At 35.2% G+C, this 26844-nt stretch overlaps 1 protein-coding gene across 1 annotated transcript in view; it reads left to right on the top strand.

Moving 5' to 3' along the window:
- The window catches only part of LOC308654372 (PDZ and LIM domain protein 5), a 49308-nt gene extending 29448 nt beyond the window's left edge, over nucleotides 1-19860 (top strand). Inside the window, exons 3-6 of the mRNA XM_081303660.1 lie at nucleotides 11264-11444; nucleotides 13286-13406; nucleotides 17086-17201; nucleotides 18789-19860. Of these exons, the coding sequence (XP_081159786.1) occupies nucleotides 11264-11444; nucleotides 13286-13406; nucleotides 17086-17201; nucleotides 18789-18878 (508 nt within the window). The 3' untranslated portion in view covers nucleotides 18879-19860. The remainder of the gene's footprint in view (nucleotides 1-11263; nucleotides 11445-13285; nucleotides 13407-17085; nucleotides 17202-18788) is intronic.
- Nucleotides 19861-26844: the final 6984 nt, after the last annotated feature.

Below are 26844 nucleotides of genomic sequence, written 5' to 3'. Positions count from 1 at the left end.
TCATATATCCTTCCTTATCAGTAATCACATTAACTGTAAATAGATTAAACACTAATTAAAATACAGAGTATGCCAGTGTAGATAAAGTTGAATAAGTATATGCTGTCTGCAAGAGATGTAGTTTGAACTAAAATGATACAAATAGGTTATAAATAAAAGAATAGAAAAAGTTCTATCATTGCATCAGTAAATTAAAAAAGAGAGATAATAACTATACCAATATCAGATAAAACAGGCATTAAAACAGGAAGTGTTCTTAGAGACAAGAATATTTTATAATTATAAAAAGTTTAATCCATCAAAATTTATAATGATTATAAATATATCCTAACAACAGAGCCCCAAAATAAGTGAAGCCAAAATTAGCAGACTAGAAGCCAGGCATGGTGATACATGCTTTTTTTAAAAAAGAACATATTTTAGTTGTAGGTTTACACAATACCTTTATTTTATTTATTTATTTTTGTGTGGTGCTGAGGATGGAACCCAGTGACTCAAACATACAAGACAAGCACTCCACCATTGAGCTACAATCCTGGCCCCTGGTGCATTCTTCTAATCCCAACTTTGTAGGAGACTGAGGCAGGAGGATCACAAGTTCAAGGCTGTCCTAGGTAACTTAGTGATACTCTATCTCAAAATAAAAAAATAAAATGTGCCGGGGTGTAGCTCAGTGGAAAAGTGTCCCCTGGGTTCAATCCCAGTACCACCACCCCCCCCAAAAAAAAAGAAAAAAACAAACCTACTATATTTAGGGATTTACATCTGTATAATCCTTTTTCTCATATAAAGTAATCTAATGTTATGAGGTACCTCCACACAAAGGGAGGGACTTTTTCTGGCCATATATACCAGTAGATGGATATCTTGGAGGTTATACTAGAATTCTGCCTGTCACACCTTGTGTCTGTCTTCCTTTTCTTAGTAGGTGGCATCTCTCTTCTCTTAATTACTCAAACTTTATGTGATCCATATTAGCAAATCCATTTGGCTCTAACTTCTAAATACATCCAGAATCTGAACTCTTGTCATTGTTTCTACCCACTACCCTGATCTAAGATACTGTCATCTCTTACCTGAGGTAATAGTTATTTTCTGACTCATTTACCCCTGCCCCACACCTATTACTAGCACAGTTGCTTGATAAATCCTGATAAACATAAATCAGATCGTATACTCTTTGGCTCAAAACCCAAATGCCTCCACTTGTAATAGAAGAATCCTGACAATGACCTAAAAGGCTCTACATAAGTAGCCCTGCCCACCCCTACCTCATTATCTCTCTGACATTATTTGCCAGTTCCCCTCTTGTTTCCAGTACTCCACATACACAGCCCTTCCTGCTGAATCTCAAACACCTCAGGGGCCTAGATGTAACTTCATGGCACAACCTTGCCTGGCATGTGCCAAGCTGCCCTGGGTACCCTAGTACCTCAAATAAATAAATAAATAAATAAACAAACAAACACCTCAGACCCTTTATACTTGCTCTTTCCTTGGCCTGGATTCTCTTTCCTAGGCATTTCAGTGGTTCACTTTCTCCTCCTTTAGGTATTTACTCAAAAATCAGTGAGTCCCTGACCACCTTTTAAATTCTCCCACTTCAAGGGCTGGGGTTGTGGCTCAGAGGTAGAGTGCTCTGACCTAGCATGGGTGAGGCACTGAGTTCAATACTTGGCACCACATAAAAATAAAGATATGTGTTCACCCACAACTGAAAAATAAATGTTTTTAAAAAAATTCTCCCACTTCATCCCGGTCCCAACATACATAGTCTCCCTCTCTTCTTCTCTGCTGTATTTTTCTCCTCAGCCCTCAATATCTAACATGCCATATATTTTATTTTTTGTCTTTCTCCCCCACATTAGGATGGACCTAAGTTTCATGCAAGCAGGGCTTTTCCCAGCTTTGTTTTCTGTCGCGTTTCCTTGTTCTTGGAACAATGCAGTGCACATAGTGCATTTAGTAAATTTTTGTTCAGTTGATGAATGAGCTTTTTTAGTAGGTTGTCTGTTAATATTGCTAAATTGAAACTATATCCCATTTGTCAAATCATAGTTCTCTTGCTTTTCTAATTTTATAATAATCTCAACATAAAGAATTGACTCTAGGGGCCGGGGTTGAGGCTCGGTGGTAGAGCACTTGCTTAGCATGTGTGAGGCACTGGGTTTGATCCCTGTTACCACATAAAAATAAGTAAATAATGGGGCTGGGGTTGTGGCTCAGAGGAAGAGCACTTGCCTAGCATGCATGAGGCACTAGGTTCGATCCTCAGCACCACATAAAAATAAAATAAAGGTATTGTGTCCACCTACAACTAAAAAATAAATGTTTAAAAAAATAAGCAAATAAAATAAAGTTTAAAAAAATAGACTTAAAAAAAAAGAATTGACTCTAATTGTCTCCAGTATACTTTTGTAAAATTAGCAATTAAAATTATCTTCTTTAGAACTAGTTCTCTTTATTTACTATTATGTTTAAACTCATTATAACTTTGAGTTTATTCTTGAGGGAGCAAGTTATTTATGCCTTTAAAATATAAAACTATAGTTGGCCTCACAACTCTCTTAAAATGCAGTATTTTAAAGAGCTACAAATAAAAGATAATATTCAACAAAGGTGGAACTATATATGTGTGTGTGTGTGTGTGTGTGTGTGTGTGTGTGTGTGTGTGTGTGTGTATTTTTTTTAATGTTCTAAATTGGAAACTCAGGGCATAATCCACTGAAACTGAAGAATTAAAGAGTGACAAATATGGTGTTTCCCATCTTTAGGAAAGTTGATTATTCTTTCTAATTTAGTATTCTCTGGTTTGATTCTCTTTTACTCTTTTGCTAGGTGTGTCTTTGCATGTGTTATAAGTCTGTGTATATGCAGTTTCTCCCAGTTATCTTTTTTGTTTTCATTCTGTTTCTCTGCTTGTGTTGTTCTTGGTCTCTTCACTCATGTTAGGTAGGCCCTTCCTAAAAGTTGGTCAGTTTACAGAAGATTAATATCTAGAATATATAAAGAATTCAAAAAAACAACACCAAAAAAAAACCCAGTTAATAAATGGTCAAATGACTTACGCAGACACTTATCAAAAGAAGAAAAACAAATGGCTAGCAAATTCATGAAAAAATGTTCAACATTATTAGCAATTAGGGAAATGCAAATCAAAACTACACATGAGATTTCATTTCATGCCAGTCAGAATGGCAGTCATCAAGAACACATAAATAATGGAGAGAGTGTTGATAAGAAGTAACACTTTTACGCTGTTGGTAGGATTGTAAATTAGTGCAACCACTGGAAATCAGTATGGAGATTCCTCAAAAGACTAGGTGTGGAACACCACATGACCCAGCTATATACCACTCCTTGGTATTTATCCTAAAGATTTTAAAAGTCATCACGCTAGAGTAATACATGAATACACATGTTTATGGTAGCACAATTCACAATAGCCAAACTATGGAATCAGCCTACATGTCCCTCAACACATGAATGGGTAAAGAAAATATGGGGTGTGTGTGTGTGTGTGTTTGCAATGGAGTTTTACTCAGCCATTAAAAGAAAATGAAATTATGTCATTTCCAAGAAAATGGATGACTTGACACCATTATGTTAAGTGAAATAAGCCAAACCCAGAAGGTCAAGAGTCAAATGCTTCTCATATGTGGAAACTAGAGAGGAAAAAGAAACAAAAAAGGTGGGGAGCAGGGATATCATGAAAATCCAAGAAATATCAGTAGAGGAAAGGCACCCTGGGGGTGGGAAGAGCAAAGGGAGAAGGAAAGTGCTGGGGAGTAATATTGGCCAAACTATATTGTTATATTATGTGCATATATGAATATGTAACAACAATCCTATCGTATTTACAACTAAAAAAATATGGAAAGAAAAAAGTTTAATCACCTCCCAAAAAAGTTGGTCAAAATAAAAATGACATATATTTATATTCTTTTTATATCTAGTTAAGTGGAATTTGAGATTCTATGTTTGTTTTTGAGCACAAGTTTTTTAAATTTACTTTTTTTTTCTTTTTAGTTACACATGACAGTAGAATGTATGTTGACATATTATACGTACATGGAGTACATCATCCCATTCTTCTGGTGGTACATGATGTGGGATTACATTGGTCATGTATTCATATATGACCACAGGAAAGCTATGTCTGATTCATTCTACTGTCCTTCCCATTCCCATTCTCTCTCCCTTTCCCCCACCTCCTCCTGTCTAAACCGGTGAACTTTAACTCCCCATCCCATTGTGAATAAGCATCCATATATCAGAGAGGATATTTGGCCTTTGGTTTATGGGGATTGGCTTATTTTACTTAACATGATGTTCTCTAGCTCCATCCATTTATCAGCAAATGCCATGATTTCATTTCTCTTTATGGCTGAGTAGTATTCCATTGTGTATATATACTGTATTTTTGTATCCATTCATCTGTTGAAGGGCACCTGGTTTGGTGGCATAGTCTAGCTATTGTGAATTGAGCTGCTATAAACATTGATGTGGGGTAGCATCACTGTAGTATGCTAATTTTGAGTCCTTTGGGTGTATATCTAGGAGTGGGATAACTGGGTCAAATGGTGGTTTCATTCCAAGTTTTCTGAGAACTCTCCATACTGCTTTCCAGAATGGTTGCACAAGTTTGCAGTCCCACCAGCAATGTATAATTGTACCTTTTCCTCCACATCCACGCCAACATTTATTGTTGCTTGTATTCTTGATTATTGCCATTCTGACTAGAGTGAGATGAAATTTCGGTGTAATTTTAACTTACATTGCTCTAACTGCTAGAGTTGTTGAACATTTTCTCATATATTTGTTGACTGATCATATTTCTTCTTCTGTGAAGTTTCAGTTCAGTTCCTCTGCACATATGTTGATTGGGTTATTTAGGTGTTTTTGTTTTGTTTTGTTTTGTTTGTGTGTGTGTTTTTTTTTTTTTTTTTTTTTTTTTTTTAGTTCTTTGTGTATCCTGGAGATTAATGCTCTAACTGAGGTGCAGGTGGTAAAAATTTACACCCATTCTGTAGGTTCTCTTTTCATGATCTTGATTGTTTCCTTTGTTGTGAAGAAGCTTTTTAGTTTGATACCATCCCATTTGTTGATTCTTTTTTTTTCAATTATTTTCTATTCATATTTTATTTAATCCATAGATGCACAATCCACAGATGCAGAGTATTGCCTGTACCACATTTTGCTTATCCATTCTACTTTAATGACTATTTTCATTGTTTTTGAGTATTGTAAATAGTGGTGCAATGAACTTTCAAGTACAAGTATTTGAATGCCCTTTTTCAATTCCTTTGAGTAATACCTAGGAGAGAAATTGCTAGGTCATTTGGTAATTGTGTTTAATTTTTGAAGAACTGCAGCAGCTGTACCATTTTACCATCAATGTATAAGGGTTCCAATTTTCCCACATACTCAGTAACATTGAGTTATTGTTATTTTATGCACAGCTTCTTTTGAATTTTATGAAATCCAACTGTTTTCAGTTTCTTGTAGTTGGGTGTCATAACTAACAAAATATTGTCATATCTAAGAATGAAATCCAAGATCATGATTCACCCTTTTTTTTTATTGGTTGTTCACAACATTACAAAGCTCTTGACATATTATATTTCATACATTAGATTGAAGTGGGTTATGAACCCCCAATTTTACCCCAACTGCAGATTGCAGAATCACGTCGGTTACACATCCACAATTTTACATAATGCCCTAATAGTAATTGTTGTATTCTGCTACCTTTCCTATCCCCTACTATCCCCCCTCCCCTCCCTCCCCTCCCAACTTCTCTCTCTACCCCATCTACTGTAATTCATTTCTCTCTTTGTTTATTTTCCCATTCCCCTCACAACCTCTTATATGTAATTTTGTTTAGCAATGAGGGTCTCCCTTCATTTCCATGCAATTTCCCTTTTCTCTCCCTTTCCCACCCATCTCAAGTCTCTGTTTAATGTTAATCTTTTCTTCCTACTCTTCCTCCCTGCTCTGTTCATAGTTGCTCTCATTATATCAAAGAAGACATTTGGTATTTGTTTTTTAGGGTTTGGCTAGCTTCACTAAGCATAATCTGCTCTAGTGCCATCCATTTCCCTGCAAATTCTATGATTTTGTCATTTTTTATTGCTGCATAGTACTCCATTGTGTATAGATGCCACATTTTTTTTATCCATTCATCTATTGAAGGGCATCTGGGTTGGTTCCACAGTCTAGCTATTGTGAATTGTGCTGCTATGAACATCGATGTGGCAGTGTCCCTGTAGCATGCTCTTTTAAGGTCTTCAGGGAATAGTCCGAGAAGGGCAATAGCAGGGTCAAATTGTGGTTCCATTCCCAGCTTTCCCAGGAATCTCCAAACTGCTTTCCAAATTGGCCGCACCAATTTGCAGTCCCACCAGCAATGTACCATTTGTTGATTCTTGATTTTACTTCTTGCACTTTAGGAGTCTTGTTAAGGAAGTAGGTTCCTAAGCCGACATGATGGAGATTTGGGCCTACTTTTTCTTCTATTAGGCACAGGGTCTCTGTCTAATGCCTAGGTCCTGATGCACTTTGAGTTCAGTTTTGGAGCACAAGTTTTATTGTTTTTTCTTTTTAAGTGGCTTTGGTAGACTTTTGTTTTTAATTTCTTTTGATGCAGTAACATTAGTTGTTAATCTGTATGGCTAGACTTTGGAAGATTCTAGCTGTGTAATTCATCATTCACATGGTCTTAGAAAAGTTGACTCACTTTTCTGATATTTTTCTTCATCTATATCATAGAATTAAGTTCTGACACTAAGGCTATTGTGAGAATTAAATAGCAAAGGGAAGCAAGAAGTATTTGTTTTTGAAGCTATATCCCTTTTACCTTGTGCCTGTTGAAATTTGCAGTTCCTTTCACCTTTCTGTTTGTAAGCTTTTCTTTTTCTCTCAATTCTTCCTTGACATTCTTCCCTCCCTTCCCTCCCCACTCTTTTTGGCATAAGTCACAGAAGATAAATAGGGTAAAGTTTCATACCATGCCTAGCTCCTCTCTTAACCAATCAAATGCTTAACACTCTCTCCTCCTTTTCATTGTCAGTCAACATGTATTTAGTAAATGCTGAGGGTGTGGAGTACTATAAGAGGTAGCTGAAGGCTTAATTCCAATTTGCAGTATCCAAGCCTGTCCTTCCAGTTCACAAATGGAAACCCAATCCTACCTGGAACAAGAAGAACTTCTTTAGTGTTAATCCTGTGTTAATGAATTTGTTAAATTAGTCTTTGCTGACACAGATAAGAAGACACTTTCTTATATATAAGAGATTTTATTGTCTAATCTATATATCACTCTTGTCAAGGGCATACCTGAGAAAGATGCTCTTTGAGTACAGCCAGGGGTATCAGGTTAGGCTGATGTTTGTCCTGAGTGTGTTTATTTAAGGAAGGACATGTGGCAAGAGCAAGGGTCATTTTTTAACTCATGTTTTAAAGGTACAGAGAAAATTTCTATACTTTCTAGAATTCCTTTCACTATTCATATTTGGAAAGTACTAATAAAATAGTTTATAGTTCTTCTTTTACTAGACTGTAATTTTAAATATTTATTAATATAACTACATGTCAAAATTTTTAGAAGACTTTTTAGGAATACATGAAAATAAGATGATCTTTGAATTACCTAAGGAGGCAAAAGAATGATAATCATGGATTGGACCATTAAAAATGAAGCTAGTGTTGAGACTGGGCATTATAATACAATAATAACCTACAGATTTGCCTGTGACTTGGCTTAAGCCTTCTAATGGTCTATCAAAAAAAGAAAATTTATTTTACAACCTATTTCATAATAAAATAAAAAGAAAACTTTTGCTAAGAAGCAAAAACTGTTTCTTATTGCAAAAATCTGATAGGAATTTTTTTAAGCAGTCCTCATGAGAAGGACCCTGTGTGATCTAAGAACACTCTCATCCACAGCTTACAGGAAAAGCAAAGGTGACTTCCTTAGAGCTATTTGCTCTAACACCTGTCAGTATAGGCTTATGTATCTCACTAGGCAGTTTATAAGAGGAATAATTCTGTGGAGCAGGTAAGGCCCAAATGCTTTGATTCATAGAACCTAGTTCTCTCCTGATTTGACTTGGTCCCAACACATATTTTATTTAGAAAATCTGGAAAATGGATTGTATGTCCTTTAGAAAGTTTGTTGTTTTGTTTTGAGATACTGGGGATTGAACTCAGGGTCTCATGCATGCTCAGCACGTGCTCTACCACTGAGCTAAAACCCAGCCACTTAGTTAAATAACTGTTGTGCACAGCACAGCATACTATCCTAGTGACTGCAGAGACTGAGGCAGAAAAATCACGAGGGCTGGCCTCAGGAACCTAAGACCCAAACCCTCAGTGACTCAGCTGAGACCCTATTCAAAATTTTTTTTTAAAAAGAGAATAAACCTAAACATCCAATAATACAAGAATGGTTCTGTTTTTGTTAATTAATTTATTTATTGTCTTAAGTACGAGGCATTGAATTCAGTGATTCTCTTCCACTGAGCTACATCCCTAGCCATTTTTATTTTTATTTTGATACCGAGTTTCACTAAATTGTCCAGGCTGAACTTGAACTTGTGATTTTCCTGCCTCCTGTGTAACTAAAGATTTCAGGCTAATAGAATGGTTTTTAAAAGCTATGCTTTGGGCTGGGGTTGTGGCTCAGTGGTAGAGCGCTCATCTGGCCTGTGTGAGGCCCTGGGTTCGATCCTCAGCACCACATAAAAAAATAAATTAAATAAAGGTATTGTGTCCAACTACTTCTAAAAAAATAAATGTTAAAAAAAAAGAGAGAGATGGGGATATAGCTCAGGGGTAATGTGCTTCTGGGTTTAATCTGTAGTACCAAAATAAAAATAAAAACTATTGTCTTTTCTCTCAAATGAACTTCATCAAATATTTGGTAGAACTAATAGACGTGTTCCAGGAACACAGCTTTTCTTTTTATTCCAGACCTATACCAATACTTAGGCTTTGGTAGAATGCAGAGTTTGAGATTGAGATGACTTCCTTTGAATACTGAGGAGCCAGATAAGGATACTGGCCTCAAGGGACCATTTAGCCTATGGATGAGCTAAAGGTGTGCCTTAATTAAAAAAAAAAAAAAAAAAGAAAGAAAGAAAAAAAATCAGCCTGGTAATGTAAATTGTTTTGGGTCTGGATATCCATGCAGATTGTAGCATAAAACTCCAAAATTCCATTATATCTTCCGGTCTTAATAAATTCAGCCTGGAAGATTTTTTTCAAATGTGTTTACCAGATACCCACCTGGTATCTGTAAATACCAGGTGGTAAAATTTTATCCAACTCTGAACCACATAACTTCCTGATTTATCTTTGAAAGTAAACTACTTGCCAAATATATACTAAGAAAACCAAAGAAGGAACTTGTTGAATAGGACTCTTTTATAAACCAGTTAAAAATGGATGGGCAGGGGCTGGGGCTGTGCCTAAGTGGTGGAGTGCTTGCCTAGCATGCATGAGGAGCTGGGTTTGTTCCTATTCTCAGCACCACATAAAAAAAAATAAACAAATAAAATAAAGGTTCATCTACAAAGAATTGACCAATTGCATATTGTTATTGAATAGCAAGCCTTACATCATTGTCAAAAACTTTAAAATGCTTCAGCTTTGTGATACTCATTGCTGTGACTCTTCCTATTTTAATCTGCCTAGAAGTCTGGTGTCGGATGCTTACCAACAATTACCTTGTGCTCACTCCATGATGGTGTTGGATGGTAATGAGATTGAAGGCAGACTGTCAGTTGACTGAGTAATAAACTAGAAATTAGGAAGTTCAGCTTCTGGCCTTGACTCAGTCAGTGATTTTGATATTTGTCATATCTTTTGAACATTCTGTATCTCAGCCACTCCATCTGTTAAACTGAGTTTGTAATAACTGCCCTGGCCTATCTCACAGGAATGTTGCATGGACAAATTAGATAAGTGTAAAAGTGCCTTGGAGGTAAAGCCACTCTATGAATAAAGATTAGTATGATGTATCTACTGAAAAGTGTGTTGCAGAGGCTAGAATGGTTCATCTCTGCAGGCTTCATGACCAGATAAGGCTTCATAATGGATTCCTGTCAAACCAAGCTCATCTTATCAGTTCATGACTGTATAGTATTTAATGGAAAAAAAAAAATCTCTTTGCAAACATTTGTTACCGTGATACAAATGTGCATTAAAAATTTGTCATGTTTAGGGAGATGGGGAGGGGAGAGTTGCTAAATAATGGGTGTAAAATTTCAGCTATATAAGATGAATAAGATCTACACAGCTACTGTACAACAATATGCCCATGGTTAGCAATATTGTGTTGCATACTTAAGAATCTGTTGAGAGTGGTTCTTATGTTAAATGTTCTTAAGAATCACAATAAAATAAAAATATTTTAAAATCAGTCTTATTTTAATTAGATAAAATCTTTCTATCAGTATGGTGGCACACACCTGTAACCCCAACTACTCAGGAGGCTGAGGAAGGAATATCACAAGTTCCAGGCCAACTTGGACAATTTAGTGAGACCCTGTCTCAAAATAAAAAATAAAAAGGGCTAAGGATGTAGCTAACTGATAAAGCCCCCCTGGATTCCACCAAAATAAAACAAAAACAAAAACTTTCCAAGTGGCTTCAAACAATCCATAATATACAGTTCACATTTCTATAGTAATTTGGGGGGGGTAAGTATTTGATATGTTCAATAATGTTAATATATATGTATATGATACAGTGTGTAAGCAAGAGAAGTTCCCTAGAGTATTTTCTTTGCTCGGGGAATAAATATTACTGTTTTTAAGACTCTGACATTACCAAATTGGATTTTTTTAATTTTATTTTCTAGAAATGGCAAATTCTCATCTCTGCATAATGTAGATGAATAAGATCTACATTGTGTTGTTTTTCTAGTTGCTTCTTAGTCTGTCCCAGTTAGCATTCTCATTCTCAATCCTAACTGTGATGTAGACAGATTTGATTCACTGCAGCTTATTAAAACATCCCTTGGAAAATCCCCTGCAGACAGTAAAAGGAGGGAAGGGTGGCTTTTCTTGAAGGAATCCTTAAGTGCTCTTACTCCTCTCCCTTTTTCTGTTTCCATAAATGCACAGATAGTTCCTATGTAAATTTACAGCACCCCTGTGTTTAGTCATTGAGAAGGAAAATAAGCAAATATTTGATTGGACATTTCATAACTTTAGAAACTTTAATCCTTGAGCCAAGTTGATCTCTTTTCTTCTGGCAGGGGACCATTCCTAGTAGCACTGGGGAAATCTTGGCACCCAGAAGAATTTAACTGTGCTCACTGCAAAAATACGATGGCCTACATTGGATTTGTAGAGGAGAAGGGAGCACTGTATTGTGAGCTCTGCTATGAGAAATTCTTTGCTCCGGAATGTGGTCGATGCCAAAGGAAGATCCTTGGAGTAAGTATTGGAAACTGCTCTTTTATTCTTAGTGAGTTTTAAAGCAAAAAACACAATAGCTGTTTGTTGTAAAACTCTTCCATTGTTTTTGCTTTTTTTAATTTTCTTCTTGCTTTATCAACCCTCTTTGATTTCATCACTATTTATTATTGTAAAGCAAAACTAAATAGACCTCTGAAAAAGTATATCGGACTCATGGGGTTAGGTTGCCTTTGGTTTTGTCTTACTGAGTGCTGGTTTGTCTGGTGAAAGTCTAGCCACTGTAGGGGAAAAATAATTTACTGTGGGTGTGCTACCTCAACAGGACCCTGTTTGCTCAGGAATGAAGAGGTCGCACAGGACCACACACATCAGAGTCTTCGGAACTGACACCTTCGCTGTTTTAAATTAAATTCCATAGCTTTTATAAGAGCAGCATTTCCCCACTTGTCAGGGTTCATGCACAGGACACTGACCTCATGAAATATATAAAACATGAGACTTATAATTGAATATATTTTTCTTGAATGCATATAAAGTTTAAAAATGTAAGTTCAGTTTTACGAGAGTACATGTGATAGAAAAATAATTTCAAACCATGGGCATCTTTTTCCTTAAGAAAATAATTTAGGAGTAGATACATAATGAAGAATGATGAATCAATGAATATCCTATTCTGGAATATCTAGCTTGCAGTTACAAGTAAGTGTCAGGCATTTCTTGAGAGTGATTAGAAGTTGGAATTTGATCTTAGAATAAATTAAGGTACCTGGCCTGATATAGAAGGAAATGGCTTTGTTGATTAGAAATGACTTTACTGAATTCCAACTAATACACTAATATGAAAATGAAACTCTAATCACAGTGAGAGAAAGTTAGTGTGAATTATGAGTATACGTTGAAATGTGCCTAAAACTATTGAAGACACTTTCAATTATAAATATGCTGCATGAGATATTAGTGTTATTAATTTGTAGAATATGTTGGGGCCCAAAGAGTAGAATGATTCAAACTGTACCTTCCCAAATGTTAATAAATAATTAGTAGGATATACATTAATACTGTTTTAGTGTATTAATGTCTTCTGTGGATTCAAGAATAGCTAATAAAACAAAAATGAAGTAAGTCTAATAAAGTTAGCAAAGTAATTAGAAAGAATACATTACCATGTGATTATTCTTCAAAAATTATTTTAATGACTTATTTTTCTCAATCTAAAGAGATAATTTCTTGCAAAACCAACTCCTCCAAACCAGTTTTACTAACTAATCCAGCCTAAATGGTTAGTACTTGGTATATTTAACCATAAAGCTACTGCCAACCAGAATCTAGGCTTTATGGTTCAAATCATAGACACTTGTTTAAGTACATAGCATAGTCACATCTGATTTTCAAAAAGCTGAACACACACTAAACTGATTGGATTATACTGGTTACATTATTGCTTCAATAATGCACCAAAGTATAGGGTTTGTTTTAGTTTTTAAATGCTTCCCCCGCCCGGACATCTTTAAGATAAAAACTTTTGTAAATTAACATTTCCTGATACTTTTGAGAGAAAGCAGAACGTACTGTCAAAACACTTTATGAAATGCTTCCCTTAGTCACCATATATACCATATAGTGGTAATAATTCTTTAAATAAGTTCATTGATTTGTGTTTGTGAAAAACACAAATTAAAGTGCATAGGTTTCAATGATGTGTGAGTCTGTCCTTAAGTATCTCCTATTGCTTTAACGGAAAGATGAAGTCTGTGTCTGCTTTGGGTTACCTCTAACTTGCACAGGTACAGCTGTTAGAATAAGCATTAGTGTGTGCTCATTGTGATCTCTCTTTAAATCCAATTACCTTTCTGTAACAGGAAGTTATCAATGCTTTGAAGCAAACTTGGCATGTTTCCTGTTTTGTGTGTGTGGCCTGTGGAAAACCCATTCGTAATAATGTTTTTCACTTGGAGGATGGGGAGCCCTATTGTGAGACTGGTAAGATCAAGAGCCATTAGTTGCTTGAGTTTTGAATAAAAGTAAAACATTAACCCTTATATTACTATGAAGTGAAAAGAAAATACTAAGCTAAGTAGTTTTTCTTATTGTTTTGGAGGAATTTAACATTACCCTAAATATATAGCAAAAAATAAACTACTAAAACTTTTTTTGTGGCTTTGTCAAAATAGACATTACAGACCTCATTATGAGAATTAAGAATGCAAGCAGTACTAGGGCTTGGGATGTAGCTCAGTGATAAAAGCATTTGCTTGGCATCTGTGGAGCCCCAGGTTTAATTCCTAGCACTACAAAAAATAAAAGTAAGCAGTACTTAGTAGGAAGAATTTTTTTTTTTTGAATCTCTAATAATTTATGGATACACATTCTACCAAATCATGTATCCTAAAGCCACTTCTTATGGTATAATAGTGAATTTTGAGTGATTATAAACATGAGAAATGTTTAGCTTTAGAATATGATAAAAATTTTACTGATTTGCTTTTTAAGACAACTGTCTTGGGCTGGGGTTGTGGCTCAGTGGTAGAGTGCTTGTCTAGCACACATGATGCATTGGGTTCAAATCTCAGCAGCACCACATAAAAATGAAATAAAGATATTATGTCCACCTACAACTAAAAAATAAACACTAAAACAAAAGACAACTGTCTTGCAAATAAACTTGAAATCCTGTGTTACTTTTATTGAGTGGTAGGATAATACCTATTTGGACTGCTCTTTTGCTACAGTTGCTTTAAACTAGGCTCTATGGACCTATCTCCTCCATTTGTCTTATTTTCTGATCTCTAAATGCATTCTTTTTCCTTTGCAGTGTCTATAAGTGAACTTTTCTAATACCTATTAATATTGCCCTTGATTAGATATTGCTACCACAGTACATATTAAAAATATGAAATATTTTTCTGAAATCATATCTCCACTCATTGTCATTACATTCCCACTACTGATTTTTTTTTACTTTTTTTTTAGTTGTACATGGACACAATATTTTTATTTTATTTTTATTTATTTTTATGTGGTGCTAAAAATTGAACCCAGTGCCTCATACATGTAAGGCAAGCACTATACCACTGAGGTACAATTCCAGCCCCCCACTATTAAGTTTTATTTTTATTTTACCTTAAATCTAAAATGTGGTGCTAGAAGGGAATATTCTAGGGCAGTCAGAATTAATAGCACTCTACCTTCCTTGCCCACTCAATGTTCTCTCTCTTTTTTTTTTTAACCTTTTCTTTGTCTCCTTAATCAAGAACCACTTGGATCATCCATCAGAAAGACCTAGAAATTCCAATAAACTATCCTGTGGGCAGTTTTGGTATAGGTGGGCTACAGGCTGCCGACCCTATCCAACAAGAATATTTCACATTTTGTAATTCCACTTAATTTTCTGTTTTTTATGCTTCTTGTTCAAGTCAGTTGGTATGATTTTTTTAGACACTTTGCAAGACATTCTAACTGACAGATTGTTCTTCTCTAGTCAAAACATATTATCTAACCTTAATGTCATATTTAACATATTCCAAGAAGCAATATTTTAAAAGCCCAAAGAATTGCTTATAGAAAGATAAAAATATTATTGAAGGTCTATTTAAATGTTGCTTCAATTTGGTCCATTTTTTGTTCTGTCTTTTTCTTTAACCTCTCAAATCAGTTTTTTTTAATATTTATTTTTATATTTTTATTTCACTTATTTATTTTTATGTGGTGCTGAGGATCAAACCTAGAGTCTTGCACATGCAAGGCGAGTGCTCTACCACTGAGCCACAACTCCAGCCCCTCAAATCAGTTTTTTACATAGTTCCCCATCCCAATAAATGGCCCCATTGTCCACTATCCAAAAACCTAGAGATGACTTTAGATTCTACCCTTTTCCCTATTCTTCCCACATCCAATCTAGTGAGTAAACCTTGGCAGTTCTCCCTCTACCCCCATCACCCAGCAGGATATTGTACTATTTGTTTCTCTCCATCTCAAGTATCACCACTAAACCCAACTTGTTCTTGCCCCTTGTTCAAAACTGTAATCACTAACTAAAGGGTGTATCTCCTCACCCCCAACCCCCAAATAGCAGCTACAGAGAAATCTCAGTAATGTTTTTAAAAATGTAAATCAGATTGCTTAAAACCCTTTAGTGACTTCCATATAAAATTATAATCCTTGCTACAGCCTGCTTTGCCAACCTCATCTACTACCTTATGCTCTCTGTCACTAGATTTGGGCCATACTTGGCCCCTTTGCTATTTCTGAGCATGCTAAGATTCTTCCTGCATCAGAGCTTTTGTACTTACTATTTCTTCTAACTGGAATTTTCTTGTCCAGGTTTTCTGTGGTGATTCTGCCTTAGTCTTCAAGTCTCTTCGAAACTACTATCTCCACTGAGAAGCCTTTCCTAACTTTCCTATGTAATGCAGTACAACCTCTACACTTATTATTCTGTATCATAACACTATTTTCTTTTCTTGAGGGCACTTATCAATCATGATCTGAAAACACACTGTTATCATTTATCTTTAAAATCCAAAAAATTATAACATGCTGTTCTCAATGAGAACATAAAAGTCCCATAAGGAGAGCAAGCACATCTGTCTTCTCCACCACTGTACCTCTGCAGTATCGAGAACAATGCCTGGCACACAGTAGGGTGCTGTGGATATGTGTTGAGCATGGTGCCAGAGTATATTAAGGATCACTGAGAAAAGTGAATCAAGCTGCAAGTCTTAGCCTACTGCACCTCCACTCAGGTTGGATTGACTAGTGTCAGGGGCCAAAAGGTGAACCATGAGTCAACATAGTGGTGTGAGTCAATGCATAAAAGGAAATAAAAGTGCTGATAACATTCTAATTTGGTAATTGAGAAAGATCTTATCAAAACAGTTTCTTCAGAAAGAAATTCTATTAGTATTCTATAACTAATCTGTGCCAGGTAAATAGTGGGTATCAGGCTATGGTTCTTCTACATGAAGTCATAAAATTGAAAGAAAAATATAATGAAAGAAATTGTGTTCATATTGTGATACAGTCTAGCTAGAAGCTCAGTCATGGTCCTTATTCATGGAAGTTTTCTATAACTTGTTTTCCTCACCAAGTCAGATACCCTATGAAAATCTGCCAATAGCAGATATTTATTTAGAATTTATGTTAATTAGTCTTACCATTGCTACTTATTAGAGGTCCTCTTGTATTTAAAAAAAAATTAGGTGTGAACAGACACAATACCTTTATTTTGTTTATTTATTTATTTTTTATGTGGTGCTCAGGATCAAACCCAGGGCTTCACAGCTGCTAAGAAAGCACTCTACCACTGAGCCACAACCCCAGCCCCTCTTGTATTTTTTTTTGAAACAGTCAAGTCTACTGATAATTTCTCAGAATAGTATTCTTTTTTTTTAATGTATTTGGACATTTAAGTAGCTAGAGAGGATTGAGAAGTATAATGTGGAAAAATATAAGAAAGAATGCTACCCTGTTTACAAGGGAAACCTGAAACGTGTTAAACATGTATCTCAAACCAAATATTATGCCATCTTCTGAAATTTTTCTAATTACTAGTATCTTTAACTTCAAGATCTCATTTAACCTGAATTGTGTTGCTGTTTTCTATAAATTATCAATCTAAAGCTTCATCACGTTTAAATTATCTCTCCCCCACCCCAAACAGATTATTATGCCCTTTTTGGTACTATATGCCGTGGATGTGAATTTCCCATAGAAGCTGGTGACATGTTCCTGGAAGCTCTGGGCTATACCTGGCATGACACTTGCTTTGTTTGCTCAGTAAGTAAACTCTAAGCTCCTAATTAAAGTGGTACAGTACAGCCAGTTCTAGCATAAGTACTTAAAGGAAATAATAGTTCTTGTATCTTTTAGTCCTTCAAACCTAAAGAAAAAAAATATTTTTTTCAATGATTTTTAAAAGTTGTTTATTAATTAAAATTTGGGGACATCTTGAAATTATTTGGTATACAATAAGCTCTTTACCCTTAAAGAAAATTCTATTTTTAATACATTTTTGCCCATAAGGAGAAGCTATATATTTCTTAAAACAGTAAGGGTCTGTTATTTTTTTTCTGAGACTTCATTTTATTGGATGTTTTTAGTAGGTTTTAGAAACATTAGGTACTTCTTAAAATAGAAATAAACAATTTTTTAAATCTATTATTGAATTAATACTGGGAATAAACTATGTGCTGATTCATTTCCTTCCTTAGCAGTCACCCATGAACGCTCTTTTTGAGATTATAATGTTTTATAAAATATTTACTAATTTCATTTGATATTTTAATATTTTTGGTTGCGTTTTTAATAATTTGGATAGAGCTCCATCTAAAATACATATTGTTTTGAATGTAGAAAGTAAATGTTCAATAAAGGTTCTCTGTTCCAATGTTTGATTATTTTCTTAGATTTAATATATCCAATAGTGTCTTGATATCCATTGTATGAAGGGGAAAAAAAGTAATGTTGATTAAATTCAGATGATTTCTCCAAACATTGCCTTTGAACTCTTTCTTGTTTACCTCATTCATCTCTTAGACTTCATGAAGTCTATAAAAAGTAACAATTTCTAGAAGATTTATCTTGTGCTCTCTGGTGGAGCTGCTCATGAGCATTGTAATTAGCCAAGGCAAGAGGAAAAACAAGAAGGCATAAGTGAGAATACTGATGTTATAATCAGCCAGTGAGCAGATATTGACTAGGATTTTCTGATAAACATTAAATGTATTAACTCTTTCATGAATTTGGGCTGAGGATGTAGTTGTATAGTAGAACTTGCGTCTAGCAATGTGTGAGTTCTGGGTTCAATCCCCAGGACTGCAAACGATTTTTTTTTTAATTATTTCATGAATTGGTGATTTCATTAAAGAATGAAATTAAAGGAGTGAATTAAAAAGAAACCTCAATTATATGTTTCTCAATGTGTTTTTTGGGAACAGACTCAAGTTGGGCTTGGACATGTTTAGAAAAGCAATTGACTTGTGTTTTCTGTTTGAATGCTTTAGTTCTCTTTAGCAGGAAGCAGATTTAAAGCATTGATTAGAATTAATCTGGGAGATAAAATATATTTAATGTGACCTCGTTACATATTAATTTTTTCATTAGAACTAAGTACTTCCCACCCAATAAAAAAGTAATGATCAGTGATTTAAATAAATTAGAATATATTCCAAGAAAAAAGTCATTCTTCATTGCCTTTCAAAGATTACATGAAATGTCACAGTAATCATGAAATGTCAGGGTTTCTAACACAACCATCTAAAGTACTTTGTCATATTATCCCATTGGGGGGGAAAGTCACTTTCCCCGTCTCTGGCATGCTTGATTAAAATAATGACAGTCTCTTAACTAATACTTCTTTTTCAGGTCTGTTGTGAAAGTTTGGAAGGTCAGACATTTTTCTCCAAAAAGGACAAGCCACTTTGCAAGAAACATGCACATTCTGTGAATTTTTGAAAGTCAACAGTTCAGGGAAAGAAGAAATCGAAAAGAAAGAAGAGAATTGAAATTACCAATTAATTTTTAGATTCAATATTTATTTGGAGTTTTGAAAAATAATAGTGTCCCTGAAGGGATAAATTTCAGCATTAAAAATATTTGGTTTCATAAAGTAAAGAGACAGTTTGACATTTGTTATTACTTTTTCCTGTATTTTCTGCCCATAAAATAACCTTTATAAAAATCAATTTCCTGGTTGACTATTAAATTTATCTTTGAGTAAATTAGCAAAGAATTAAATTTTAGATTAATAACTCCAATCTCTATGCTGAAATAATTATACTTTTCTTTCCTTGTTAGGTAGTTATGAGTAAATTGTAAAATGCAATGAAAATGCCTAAAAGTTTATTAATGAGAGAATTGTTCTTTTGAAAAATCTACTGTTTATCTTTAAAACAGTGAATGAGAGTTTAAACAGAGCTTTTATCAGTAGGAGATGTCAGTTTAAAAAAAAAAGTGTACTTTTTGTTGTTTGTTTATTCTTAGACAGTTGATCATTCCAGTCGGAAAAGCCAATGATATTTTGGGTCAAAATGTGTCATGCCTTTCTTCTCTTACCCCCCTCCAAAAAGCTGCCATATCTCTTATAAAATCTCAAATTTTTGCCTTGTATTAAAATGTGACTATTTCTACTCATTGTGTATGCTTCATCACCTGTATTAGCCAAACCATGCTGTTTCCCTTCCCTCGTAGTGAGATAAAGAACATAGTTTTCTTTAAAGAGAAAACAGAAAAGACTATGATTAGGAATTATGGCAGCTGAGAGGATCGGACCTAAAAAAGCAAACAAAAAAGCACTACTGCCCCCTTTTCAGAGTTGTACCACTGACTGAAGTTTTGAGAGCTGTCTTTGCAGAAGTTTATGTTTTGTTTTGTTTAATTTTAACTTAGAATTGGCTTGGGATTATAGTAAGCTCTAGATTTTTTTTTTTTTAGTTTTCTCTCAATAATAAGCAAACCACTTCAAATGTGATCACAAAACGTGGAAAGCTTTTATTCACAGAGATTTGGTAGTATAGGAGAGGAAGGTGATTAATTACTCAGATTGACCTATTTGTTTTCCTCATTTGTGCAAAGAATCGTGTAGATACCACATGGAAACACAGAAACAATTGTAAAACTGTGGATCCTGTTGATATTTGCCCAGTGAGAAAACAGATTATGGCATTTGATAGTTTTTCTCTTTGTTTCTAGAATGGATGAAAGCCTATGAACCCACTGAGTTATAATTTAAATCTGTGTGAGGCAAGGTGCTTTTAAAGTCCAGACAGAGTCCCCAAGCCCTTCCTGCCCCATCACTCACTAATGACTTCAATTCCATTGTGTGTATGTTTGTTATAGAGGAGGTTTTAGGCTACACTATTTGTTTAACCTCCCTAAGAACTTTCAAGGCATCTGTCCTGAAAGCTGCTAATATATGGTCTAGCAGATTTATATTATATGCAGATAATAATTAACTGGGGATAAAAGAATAGGAGGGGGTGACACAAAGTGGCAAGCTGAATACTTCCCCAGTAGCAACTCCAAACTACCTCCTCACCCTGCATCTCGTAGGGAAGGGGAAGTTGAGATGAAGTGCTGGAGCTGAATTGTGCATTAGATCTCATTGCTGCTGAAGTTGCCTATGGGCGACTTGCTGGCTAATGTGCATCCTTACATATCTTAATGTCAGTCTTTGCTTTGTACAATACAAAGTTGGTTGTTTTGTTTGGTATGATGGAGTATTTTTGTTGTTTAGTTTTGCCTTTATAGATTGTATGCCAAGATAGTATTTTATAAGTGAAAGGCATTGGGGTTTTTTCTTTAAAGAATTTTATTTGACCTGGATTTCTTATAAAGCTGTCTTTCTCTAAGGGTATCATTAGACCTTTCTACATATATTCTTCATGGAGCATAATGTTGCATGTCTCCAAATTTTAATGCCTAAAAAGATAGTTTGCTTTCTTTTTTTTTTTTTTCGTGCTCTGTCTCTGGTGTTACAGAGCTTTTTATATGTTCCTAAGACAGTTAATCCTGTGAAATAAATATTGCCCAGAAGAATCTCTGTGTTTTACAGTGGGGAATGCCATGTTTAATTCACCAGCATGAATTTTCTAATAACTGGCTGAGCACTTTATTCTTCTGGTGAGCTTTCTGAATATTTATTTTTCTGATTATAAATATTCTGTGTCAGTAGCATTTTTATTATTACTTCTTCACTGTAGAGCATTGACTTTTCATCTCCCTAGATGTATATTTTGAAATGATATACTTGGTAAAACACAGATGAAAATCATATAGTACATGACTCTAAAAACTCCTCTACTTGAATCTCCCACTTTAAAATTTTTAGTAATGGCTTAAGATTCATAATATTTCTCTAAACTTGCAAGGGATAAATATTGCTCACTGAAATAGCAATCTAAAAATGATCCCCTCTGCTTTAGGTTATAGTAACATATGTATTTCCTATTAAGGTTACATTTAGAGTTTTGGTTTTTGTTTGTTTGTTTTTCATGTTGTGCTAGGTATCAAACCTAGAGCCTCACACATGCTAAGTCAGCACTCTGCCTCTGAGATATATCCCCAGCTCTTTTTGTTTTTATTCTGAGACAGGGTTCTCATTCAGGCTGTCTTAAACTTGAGGTCTTCCTGCCTCGGCCTCCCAAGTAGTTGGGATTACAGGTGTGTACAATATTTAGAGTTTAGAACTAAAACCTATTCATTTGGTCAAGAGTGTTAAAACAAATAGAACTAACAGTTTAAATCTGCAAAATACTAGTGTAGCCTTATGTTTAAAATTATCCACAACAAAAATATATGATTTTTAAGGAGTAGTATATTAGAAGCACTTTCATAGGAAATAATTTCTTCCTTCCCCTTGTTGAGTGTGAATCCAAAAACATATTGATACTTTGTGGCATTTGGAGTTTAGTCGGCCCCATTGAAGGGAAGAGGAAACATACTGAGTAGTTTTACACAAATCTAACCTGGCTTCAATTTGTCTCACTCACCCCTAAATGTTGAAAGATGTCTGATTTGAATTCTTTATGTATTAATTATCTATTAATCTCTATCTTCTGTTTCTTTAAGTTTTAAAGTTTGTATATACGTGCTCTTTTGCTTTTGGATACATTTTCTAATTAAAAAATCACATGAGAAATTATAATCAGTATAGTAATACTTTAATGTGCACATATTCAATAAATAAATGCCTTCAACAGTATACACAAGCTCTCCTTGTTGTTTTTGCATAGTAAGAGATTCCATTAAGTAATCATGGGGAAAAAAATCATGTTCCATATGCACAGGATAGGATGAAATGTAATAATTACCTTAAGAATAAAAGAGGAGGGCTGGGGATGTGGCTCAAGCGGTAGCGCGCTTGCCTGGCATGCGTGCGGCCCGGGTTCGAGCCTCAGCACCACATATCAACAAAGATGTTGTGTCTGCCGAGAACTGAAAATAAATATTTAAAAAAAAAAGAATAAAAGAGGAATTGGATATTTTGGATATCCAATTTGATTGGATATTTTGCCAATCAAAATATTCCAGAAACAGAACATTTAAAGATACTGTCACATTTATTCTGTTTTTTTATCCATTTTTATAGTTTTCATGTAGAACGTACACAATAAATGTTTGTAAATTTGTAGATAAGTCTGTCTTTAAAAAAAATGTTTATTACTGGGTTGGGAGTGTGCCTGGGTTACTGGTAGCATGCTTGCCTGGCATGCATAAGACCCTGTGTTGAATCCCAGCACCATAAATAAATTTAAAATTTTTAATGTTTATAGCTGAAATTATTTAATGGAATAACTTAACATATTAAACATTATATTGTTATCATAGATTGTAATCAAACAACATAAATTCTCATCTACATTTTCACATTTTGTATTAGCCAGGGCTCATTACTTCGTGTGTCACATCTAGATCTCATTAGCTAACTGTGCATTAGTAGGCAGGCTCACCTCGTCCTCGTTTGTTTATTGGCTTGAGTAAGATTTTTTTGCCAACTGTATAAAGTTAAGAGGAATGTTTCTGTTGCAAGCTGTGTATTGGAAATAAGAGAGAAATTCAAGTCTATTTGCTCACAGTATATTAAACTCCAGAAGCCAAACTTTTAAGGGCATCAAGTCTGCATCTGACATTTTAATAGCTGCTGTTTGGTTTCTATCAATCACGTCATTGCACATTAAAATGCACCAACAAAATAAGAGATCTGTCATTCCTTCGTTAAGGAACAGTAATCCAGTACAAGATTTATAGGCTTACGACTCAACTGTGTGTTCACAATAAATCCCCATTCAGTGTTCAAACCAGAGCAAGCCTCCCTGTTCAGTGTTTTCTAGTCAAAATGTCCTCAATATAAGATTATCAAAGGTTTTCTTACAGAACTACATATAAAATCTTTTTGCCAGCAAAAGCTTAATTTAGGTTGGCGGCTTCCCTTTTTGAGTACCTAGACAAGATCTTGGTTATATCAGAAACACATAGGTACTGCTGTATTATTAGCAGGCCTGGTGTTAATTAGGGAGAATTACCAGAAATAGTTTGCCTCGTGGAAATTTATTACAGAATCACACTTGACTGATGGCAGAATAGGAGTTGCTGAGAGAGAGCAGCTCCCACTCATAACCACTAATTAATAGGGTGCCAAAATTCCGCAGAGAAGGTTTCATCCCAAGTGTGGGAGCCTCACAGGGAAAATGGTTCTTGTGCAGTATTTAAAAATTAACAGAGGAAAGTAGCTGGACACATGGCTACCTAACAGAACAGAAGTCTCAGACCGCTGGGGTCTTAGGCTGTATGAATGAGAAGATTTAACTCAGCACCAAGCCCAAAAGTTACCTGTGTGTTTGTCATGCTAAGGACATATGCTTATTATGTTTAATGCGAAGCATCTGATTCCCAAACTTCATTTTATGAAGAGAATTTAGAACAATCATTTTTATCTGGTCTGATAGTACTCTTGATTCCATCACTTAGAAGCCAAGTCAGTGGCAAGATCACATCAATGATTAACAAGAAAGGTGTGGCCTCTGCACCTTGAACATGGAGTTGGGGAAAGTGAGGTGCACTTAGTGATTGGCACTAATGGCAGAGCACTGGAGAGTCCTACTGGATGAAAGCTTGCCAAGAAGGAAGTTTCTTGGCTTTTTCCCCTGTCTGTAACTTCATGTAATTACACACAATAAAGCTTGGAGACATTGTTGAATGAGAAGAATAAAACATTTTCATGTCAGAAAATCACTGATCGTTGACCTCAGGGAGAAAAATAAAACAATTTAGAATTCACAAAGAGAATAATTTTTCAATTTCTCAATTATGTCAAATAGTAATCCCAAGGAAAACGACTTCTTTGCCAGGCCCATGAATCAATTGGCCCAGTCTCTTATGCATCCAGGTTTCAAAGGACAGTTTCTGTCTTTTCTGGCCAGAGTTTTCTAATTGGGTTTCAAATTAGTTTTTCATCTTCATAGTCTAAACTGTCACCTAGTTCAAATATAACTGGGTTTGTTTTCTCGAACTTGTTTTTTTTTTTTCCCTTTCTATTTCTTTTGCTTATAAAGCACGTGGCTGGTGCGATTCTAACTTAAAAGTCCCATTGTTTCTTTGTTTAAGGTATTTTTATTGGTGCATATTAATGACACAGACTGGTAGTTCTCATTTCATAGTCCTAGATCCATAAAACATAATTTGATCAATTTTGTTCCTTAATACCTGATCCCTCCTCTGACCCCCTTGCTCTACCCTAAAGGCCTTCCCTCTGTTTTTATGGCATCCTGTTTTGAGATTAGTTTTTGTTTTCCCTCAAGTTTCACATATGGGAAAAAAACATGCAAAATTTTTTCAAGTTGACTTGTTCTGCTCAAAATATGGTCTTCAGTTCCATTTTCCTGCAAATGACATAATTTCATTCATTTATGGCTAAATAAAACTCCACATTTTCTTTATTTATTCATCCATTGACAGACACCTAGGCTGATTCTATAACTTGGCTCTTGTGAATTTTACTGTGGCAAAAATGGGTATACCTGTATCTCTAAGATATGCTAACCTTAATTCTTGGTGACAAATATCAAGGAGTGGTATAATTGTTAATATGGTAGGTAGTTCTATTTTTAGCTTTCTAAAGAAACTTCATACTGATTTCCCTAGTGGTTGTAGAGATTATAATATCTTGAGGTGTGTCTTAATTTTTGACCTTAGTGTATCAATAAAATGCCCAACCATTCCCTTAGAAAGTGAAAAAGTAAATGTAATTCCATTACTCTATTATTAGTTTTGCATAAATAAAAGTTGGTTTATATTTGACCCATACTGATGCCATCTGACCCCAGAAGCTTTCTGTGTCCCTGTTTGCTTGAGTATCCTGACAATTTAATGGCCTCCATAGTTGCCTGAACAGAGCAAAAGAATCCATGGAGCTTTTCAAGCATGAACTTTGAAATATAAATTAAATTAGTTCTGGCTTCCTCATCTGAAACTTATCATTCTGCTCTGCCAAATTATTATGCTACTGCTAAATATTGAAAATGCTTTGAGTAAAAATGAACTTAACAAGCAGGTGGAGAGGCACAGAAGAGACCTCAGTACTTCTACCCCCCATAAAAAATATAAATCAATGCACATCTATTATAATTTGCTTATTCCTAAATCTGAGAAGTACTTGATGCTCTTGAACAATATCAACATAGATTATAATAGCATAAATTAGGGCTAGGAAAAAAAGTTTGTTTTGTTATTCATGGTCAGAGTCCAATCTGGACAGAAATCACAATAACTTAAAAGTTTAGCATAAAGAATTATTAAGGGACTGGGGTTGTGGCTCAGTGGTAGAGTGCTCGCCTAGCATGCATGAGGCACTGGGTTCAATCCTCAGCACCACATAAAAAAATAAATAAACAAAGGTTTAAAATAAAAAAAGAATTATTAAGCTGTGATAGGATAGCTGAATAGGAAAATATAAAGAAACTTAAAGCTGAGAGAGAAGACAGCAAAAACAACCTCAGAGGCAGGTCTCCCCACGGCTAGGGGTGAGAACTCTGAGAAAGTGGTTATCAGCCCACTGAATGCCAGGTTCTGAAGCCTGATCACGCTCTCAATAGCCAAACACAAGGAAACCACTCTCTGGATGGCCGGCAAGCCAGAGCTCATGGCTGGGGGCACAAAAGAAGTGGGGATGCTGCTGTGGGTGCTGGAATATACAGTACTATGGCAAGAGGGTCAGAGCAAGGTGCTGATCAAGCCCAGGCTAGCTGTGCAAAATCTCTGAGGGACTGTGCACTTTGCATACACAGCTGGGGCAAAGAACCACCAGATGTCTCCAAACACATGCAGCATGATGGACCACCAGAAAAGCATAACGTAGCACCTAGAACCAGAAAAAGAAGCCCCTCCCAGGATATTATTTTGTCTCCCTCATCTGACAAAACAACACCGTGACCAGTACAAAGAGAAATGCTTGGAGAGTCCAGTTTGGACTGGTGCAGTGGTGCATGCCTGTACTCCCAGTGACTCAGGAGGCTGACACAGGAGGATCACAAGTTCAAAGCCAGCCTCAGCAACTTAGCCAGATCTTAAGTGACTTGTCAAGACCCTGTCTCTAAATATAAAAAGGGCTGGATATGTGGTGCAGTGGTTAAGCACCCCTGAGTTCAATCCCCAGTACCAAAAAAAAAAAAAAAAAAAAAAGAGTCTATTCTGGTATCACAGTGCAGGTACTGAAGGGTGAATTTGGAACAGAAAATCAATAAATTAATAATTGACACACTCAGTTACAAATAAAAACTTTAGATTCTTGACTAAATAAAATCCCCATTATGCAGAACATCACTGTATATTCTTGGTGAGTTAGAAAGTCAAGAAATTCTAACTTTGTTCTTTATTTCAAAAGTCCTTTTATAATATACTTTCAGTATACAAATTAAACATGATG

Source organism: Spermophilus citellus (genome assembly GCF_964194105.1).
Source record: "Spermophilus citellus genome assembly, chromosome: 8".
Lineage (NCBI taxonomy): Eukaryota > Metazoa > Chordata > Mammalia > Rodentia > Sciuridae > Spermophilus > Spermophilus citellus.
The sequence above is the reverse complement of the archived record's forward strand: the minus strand, read 5'-3'. Positions and strand labels throughout refer to the sequence as shown.